The sequence below is a fragment of the Acanthisitta chloris genome, unplaced genomic scaffold (assembly GCF_000695815.1).
Source record: "Acanthisitta chloris isolate BGI_N310 unplaced genomic scaffold, ASM69581v1 scaffold7075, whole genome shotgun sequence".
In the NCBI taxonomy this organism is placed as follows: Eukaryota; Metazoa; Chordata; class Aves; order Passeriformes; family Acanthisittidae; genus Acanthisitta; species Acanthisitta chloris.
This window is the reverse complement of record NW_008672045.1, coordinates 1,066-7,672: the sequence shown is the minus strand read 5'-3', so window position 1 is coordinate 7,672 and position 6,607 is coordinate 1,066. Positions and strand designations below refer to the sequence as shown.

The following is a 6,607-nucleotide window of genomic DNA, read 5'->3' as shown; positions in this document are numbered from 1 at the left end:
AGCAGGAAGAAATAGAAAGGAACAAGAGCAGGAGAAGTCTGAGTCCTGCCCCCTGTTTGCGGTGGTGCTCCTTGCCTGCTTTCCTTTGGCTCCAGCCATCTGCCTCTTCCCTCCCTGCTTGGCTGCTCAGAAACAAAGGGCAGTTCACAGGATCCAGGAATGCTCCTCAGCTCCAGTTCCAGGAAATGGCCAGATTCAGGAGCAGGTGGAAATTGAGGACCTTAGAATCATAGACTCAGAATGTCCCAAACTAGAAGGGACCCACAGAGATCATCCAATCCAACCCCTGCACTGCAGACACCCCAACCACCCACCCAGGCCAAACACTCCTGGAGCTCTGTCAGCCTTGGGGCTGTGACCACTGCCCTGGGGAGCTGTTCAGTGCCCAAACACCTCTGGGGGAACAACCTCTGCCTGATATCCAACCTAACCCTCCCTTGACACAGCTCCAGCCATTCCCTGGCTCCTGTCCCTGTCCCAGAGAGCAGTGGGCAGAGCTGCCCCTGCACTGCCCCTCGGGAGGAGCCACAGCCCCTGCTGAGCAATGCCCTCAGGCTCCTCTGCTCCGGGCTGAACCTAGAGTCATTATCACCCAGTGAAGACCCTCACACCAACCACATCACAAACTCTTCAACCACCCATTACAACAAATCCTTATCACTGTCCCTCTGCAGACCTGGCAGCAAATCACATGTCGATATACAAGTGTGAAAACTAAGACACTGACCTAGAATTACAGAATCCCAGAATGGTTTGGGTTGGAAGAACCTTAAACACTATCTGGTTCCTCCCCCTGCCATGGGCAGGGACACCTCCCACCAGACCATGTTGCTCAAGGTCTGTCCAACCTGGCCTGGAACACTCCCAGGGATGGAACAGCCACAGCTGCTCTGGGCAACCTGTGCCAGTGCCTCAGCACCTCACAGGGAGCAATTCCTTCCCAAGATCCCATTAATCCTGCCCTCTGGCAGTGAAAAGCCATTCCCCCTTATCCTGTCACTACCTGCTCTTTTAAATAGTCTTTCTCCATCTTTCTTGTACGCCCCTTCAGGTACTTCAGCACTAAGACTCCGCCATAGCCTCAGACACAGGAGAAATAGTTTTAATCACAGAAATATCTCAGATATTGCTGTCCCAGCAGCTCTCAGCAGCCTGAGCAGCTGGGCAGGAGGTACCTGGGGCCCATCCCTGGTGCTGCAGGACTGCAGCTGCCGTGCTGCCAGCCTCAGCCTCCCCAGCAGCGCCGAGCGCTCCACCAGCAGATAGGCCACCTGCTCACTGGCAGCACTGTGGGCAATCTGGGATAAGCCTTCCTGCTCCAGCAGCTCCTCCACCTCCTTCAGCTGGGCTTCTGTAAGACAAGGCTTGGTGTGAGCATAGCAACAAACACAGCATCACTTCTGCAGGTCGGCATCCCAGTTCCACTCAACACTCCCAGTGCAACAGTCCCATTGTTCTTGGAGCCCATCAGCTCCTCAAGTCTCTCCTCCTGCTTCCCACCTCCCTCCCTGCCTCCCATCCCTGTTCATACCTATTAGCACATAGTATCCTCCCTCCCTGCCTCCCATCCCTGTTCCTACCTATTAGCACATAGTATGTTAACAGTATGTTAAGGGGTTGGAATGAAGCTTAGAGCTCATCCAGCCCCAACCCCCTGCCCTGGGCAGGGACACCTCCCACCAGAGCAGGTTGCTCAAGGCTTTAGCCAACCGGGCTGTGAACACTGCCAGGGTTGGGGCAGCCACAGCCTCCCTGGGCAACCTGGGACAGTGTCTCACCACCCTCACAGGGAAAACTTCTTCCTGATAGCTAATCTAAATTTCCCGCTTTCAATTTCTCCCCATTACTCCTGTCCTGTTCCTGCAGTTCTTAACACAGATCCCTCTGCAGCTTCCCTGGAGCCCCTTCAGCTCCTGGCAGGTTGCTCTGAGGTCTCCACAAAACCTTCTCTTCTCGAGGCTGAGCAGCCCCAACTCTCTCAGCCTGTACTTGTAATGATTCTGATCTGTCCCAAGTTTTATGCTCACATCCCCTTCCCTGTCTGCCAAGCAGCACAGGACCTGCTACACCCAGTTGGAGTTCTCCAGCCTGGTTTTCTGCGGAGGAGTTACTATAACCATTTGCTTCTCCCCAGCCTGGTCTGTCCTCAGCCCTTTCAACCCTGAATACAGCTTGGTGGAAACTCAACAACAGACTAAACAGATATTGAGGAATCATAGAATCAATAAGGTTGGAAAAGACCTCCAGATCATCAATCCCAACCTTCAGATCTCCAAGTCCAATCTTGGAGAGAAACCAGTGTTTCCTTTGGCAGAAGAGACACAGATACCAGGTCACTCCTAGAGAGCATCACTGTTTGCCCAAGGACTGTCTGGGAGGGAGGAAGATCTAAATGTCTTTAAGAATTCAACTGCCAATCCTTCACCATTTGTCCCAAAATTATAGCCAGGAAGACTCTGTACTGGGAAAAACTTACAGATTTCATGCCACCAAGGCAGGCAGGTGACACCACCACTCTCAGAAGTTGGTTTCTGGCTGGGCATCTTGTGTTTGTGCAACAAAGAGGTCACAAAAAGATCCCTTTGTTTGTGTGGTTGGAATTCATCTGCCAGAAGAAAGTGAGGAACCTTTGGTCTCCAGCATGGTCAGGGCAAGTCCTGCACTGGATGCAGCAGCTTGTGGAGCCAGGGAAGGATTTTGCAAACCCTCCCTGCAGAATTCATAGTGAAAAGAAAAGCGACAAACCACATTTCTATCTCAAACCTGACTATACTCAGATTAGACGTTAGGAGAAATATGTTTTGTTAGGGTGTTCAGGCACTGGGATAGGGAATAGGGAATTAGTGGAGTCACCATCTCTGGAGGTGTTGAAGAGGTGTCTGCATCTGGTGGTGGAAGATCTGGTTTAGGGGTTACAGCACCTTGATGGTTCTAAGATTCCACAAAGGTCTCTGAGTGCTGCAGGATGGGAAGTGGGGGGAGCTGCATGGAGGAAGGAGGGATATTCCCACTCTTTTGTGCTCAGGGAGCTAGAGTTGGCCACCAGAGGCTCAGCTGGCCCAGCACTCCCTGGACTCCTGCACCGCACACACAGAGCTCTGCACAAGCCTTTTCCTCCCCTCCATGCACTGGTTTATCACAGATCCAGGCACAACCACATCCCGAGGCTCCAATCAATCCCATGTTTCCACTCCGCGGCTCCAGCGGCTCTGTGCCCCCTGTGGATGGAAAACACCCTGCGGATTGCAGGCTGCCTGCCCCGGGCACAGCTGCCAGGCTGCTCGGGGAGGGTCACACACAGCTCTGTGCGGGACAGAACGGCTGCACTGGCTCCATGTGCACTGGGAAGAGCCCATGGATCACACCACACTGAACCCCAACCTGCCTTGCAGTTTCCTCCCCCAGTTTTGACAAATCCCAGCTGAAACGGTGGTTTGTGGCACAGAACCCGCCGAGCTCTGCCCACCAAGGATGGTCCTGTTCTCTCAGCTGCTCCTGCCAGCACCTCCCTGGCCCCAGGCTGCAAATCAGAATCAAGTGGGAGAGCTATCCCAGACATTTCCACAGGATGAGGAGGAAAAGGACCCATGAGGATGAGGGGATGTGCCACACACAGCACAGTTCACCTGCTTGAAAAGGCTCCAGATTCCTCCCAAAGCCCTTCCCTACTCCATCCCACCACCCTGAGCAGAGCCAACACCTCGTGCAGGCACTGCTACCCCAGAGCACTGCTGTGCTCCCCCGGGAGCTCCTGCCCCACCTCTGCCCTTGCTGCTGGCAACCAATTCTATATCCATATCTGTATTTTCCTGCCCCAGGAAGCCTCCCAGCAGGAGCAGCTCACTGGTGTGCTCACCCCACATAGCCCCTGCATGCTCCCAGCCATGCTGGGAGTGTTTCCCAGTGCAGCTGGTGCCACAAACCAGCTCAGACCACAACCATTGATCCTCTTGGTTCCCCGTTCCAAACACACCGAGGCAGCTCCCCTGCCAGCTGTGGCTCCCTGCCAGCCCAGTTGTTTTTCAGGAAGCCTTTGGGCACTGCAGCACATGCAGTATCGATGTGCCCTCCCACGACACCTCAGTGTTCAACAAGAGCCATCGGAAACGGATCAGGAACTGCCTGGAGGGAAGGAAAAATGTCACTGTGGGCAGAGGCACCACATGAGGTGAAACTCAGCTCGATGGCGCAGAATAAACCAGTGGCTGCTCCCTGCAGGAGCCTGGAATGGGCATGGAGTGAATGTGTGACCAGGGATTCAGCACCAGAGACTCCTCAGTGTCAGTCACCAGCAATGTCAATCATCAGAGCCTGAAGGGGCTCCAGGAGAGCTGCAGAGGGACCAGGGACAAGGGATGGAGGGACAGGACAAGGGCAATGGTTCCCACTGCCAAAGGGCAGGGATAGATGGAGTACTGGGAAGGAATCCTTCGCTGTGAGGTGCTGAGACAAGCAAACACCCAGACCCTCAAGAAAACGTTCCCAAGCACCCCAGAACCCCCCAGGGCTGCCCCCACTCCCTGCAGGGCACAGCTCTGGGGCAGCAGAGCTTCCTCCACTGCCCACATCCCCCAGTTCCCCACACACATCCCAGGGCTGCAGCTGATGGCAGCAGTAAGGCAATCACAACCCTTAAACCCACAAATCTGATAGTGATATCCCCAAAACATCCCTCCAGAAACACCCTATGGCATCGAAGTCACAAAACCCCCTCGGGGATGGATGATGGGAAGCACTGGATGGCAAACAGCAGCTCCTCATGGACACGGATCCCCAGGGATCCATGGACACAGATCTCTGTTGCCATCGCAGCGTTAATCATTGCCCAACGGCCACAAGAATCCCTGAAACATGGAAAAAGTCCAAAGAGCAGCGGCAGCGGGAGGAAGCCACTGCATTCCAGCTTTGGGGACGTTGTGTCCTGCTTCTGCCACCTCGTGGGAAGTGAGGGAGGAACCGGGAAGAGTTTCCTGCCACAGCAATGCTCCCAGAGCTCCCCAGTCATTTCACCCCTGTAACCAGCACTTCCACCACCAATCCATGGCTCTGGGGGCCCAGAGGAACCAGAGCTTTAGGCAAAGTCCCTCCATCAGATGTGCTCCCTGAAAACCCAACAGATGCTCGAACCCACAATCAATTTTTCCCAAATTCCTGTGTTTCCTGCCCCAAATAAACTCTGGATCACAAAGAAACTCTTCAAGCTGTGCCATCACCCTCAGTTTTACCTTAGGCTCAGGATAATATGTCCCACAAAAGGAATTCGTGGCAACATTGAGCACTCAAAGTGCAACAGAAGGATGAAAACCCAAGAATTAAACCCAGCAAAATTTTTTTGCCCTTACTGAAATACACTTCAGAGCTTGAAAATAAATCATTTGAAGTTAAATGAATGAAATAATTTGTTGAAACAAAATTTCTCTGTGAAAATCCTGGAGCTCTGAGCAACCTGTGCTAGTGGAAGGTGTCCCTGCCCATGGATGAGCTTTTAAGGTCCCTTCCTAACCCAAAGCATCCTGAGATTCTGTGACAATGAGCCACATGAGGTTTGAATCACCAGCACAGCCAACCACTGTCCCCCACAGTGGGGTTAAAAACATGGATTGGTGTAAAGCAAAGCCAACAGCAAATTCACTGACTTGGTGGGAGTGAGGAGTCACTGCTGGGTAATCTGAAGGTAGAAACCAAACAGCACCATCAGTTCTGGTCTGCAAACAGCCTCTGGAAGGTGCTTCATGCAGCAACACAGGGGGAAACTGCCAAATTCCCTGGATAAAGGCAGCAGAGATAGGCAGGAATCTCTGAAGCAATTATGAATCAGTTCCAAGGTCTCAGTAACACTATCAACCCCCTGAGCAAACCACTGAGAGCTCCCTGAGAGCTCCCTGAGACCTCCCTGAGGACACCCTGGGAGCTCCCTGAGAGCAACCTGAGAGCAACCTGAGGACTCCCTGAGAGCATCCTGAGGATACATTGAGAACAACCTGAGAGCTCCCTGAGGACACCCTGACAGCTCCTTGGGACTTCCCTGAGGACACCCTGAGAGCATCCTGAGAGCATCCTGAGGACTCCCTGAGAGCATCCTGAGGATACCTTGAGAACAACCTGAGAGCTCCCTGAGGACACCCTGGGAGCTCCCTGAGAGCAACCTGAGGACTCCCAGAGACCTCCCTGGGACCTCCCTGAGAGCAACCTGAGAGCAACCTGAGGACTCCCTGACAGCTCCTTGGGACTTCCCTAAGGACACCCTGAGAGCAACCTGAGAGGTCCCTGAGGACTCCCTGAGAACCCCCTGTGAGTTTTCTTCCTTTTGAAGGCAAATAACGTACAGAAGTGCAGAACCTTAGCCACGCTGACCTGCAGGTGCTTCTGCATCTGGCAGGTTCCAGAGGTGGCACCATGAGCTTGTTTCCAAAAGGCCATTGCAGAGCTCGAGCAGTGAGCTCTCAGCCTTGATGGAACACTAAGTCCTGACATGCTGGCTGTTACCTTCACCCCTGGGAGCTCCCTGAGAGCTTGGAGGAGGCTCAGGGGAGATGTTATCGCACTCTACAACTCCCTGACAGGAGGGTGGAGTCAGGTGGGGGTTGGTCTCTTCTCCCAGGCAACA

At 53.6% G+C, this 6,607-nt stretch overlaps 1 protein-coding gene across 1 annotated transcript in view; it reads right to left on the bottom strand.

Moving 5' to 3' along the window:
• The window catches only part of CCDC30 (coiled-coil domain containing 30), a gene marked incomplete at both ends in the record, with an annotated part of 26,597 nt that overhangs the window by 19,549 nt on the left and 441 nt on the right, over positions 1-6,607 (bottom strand). Inside the window, one exon of the mRNA XM_009074358.1 lies at positions 1,176-1,351. Within this exon, the coding sequence (XP_009072606.1) occupies positions 1,176-1,351 (176 nt within the window). The remainder of the gene's footprint in view (positions 1-1,175; positions 1,352-6,607) is intronic.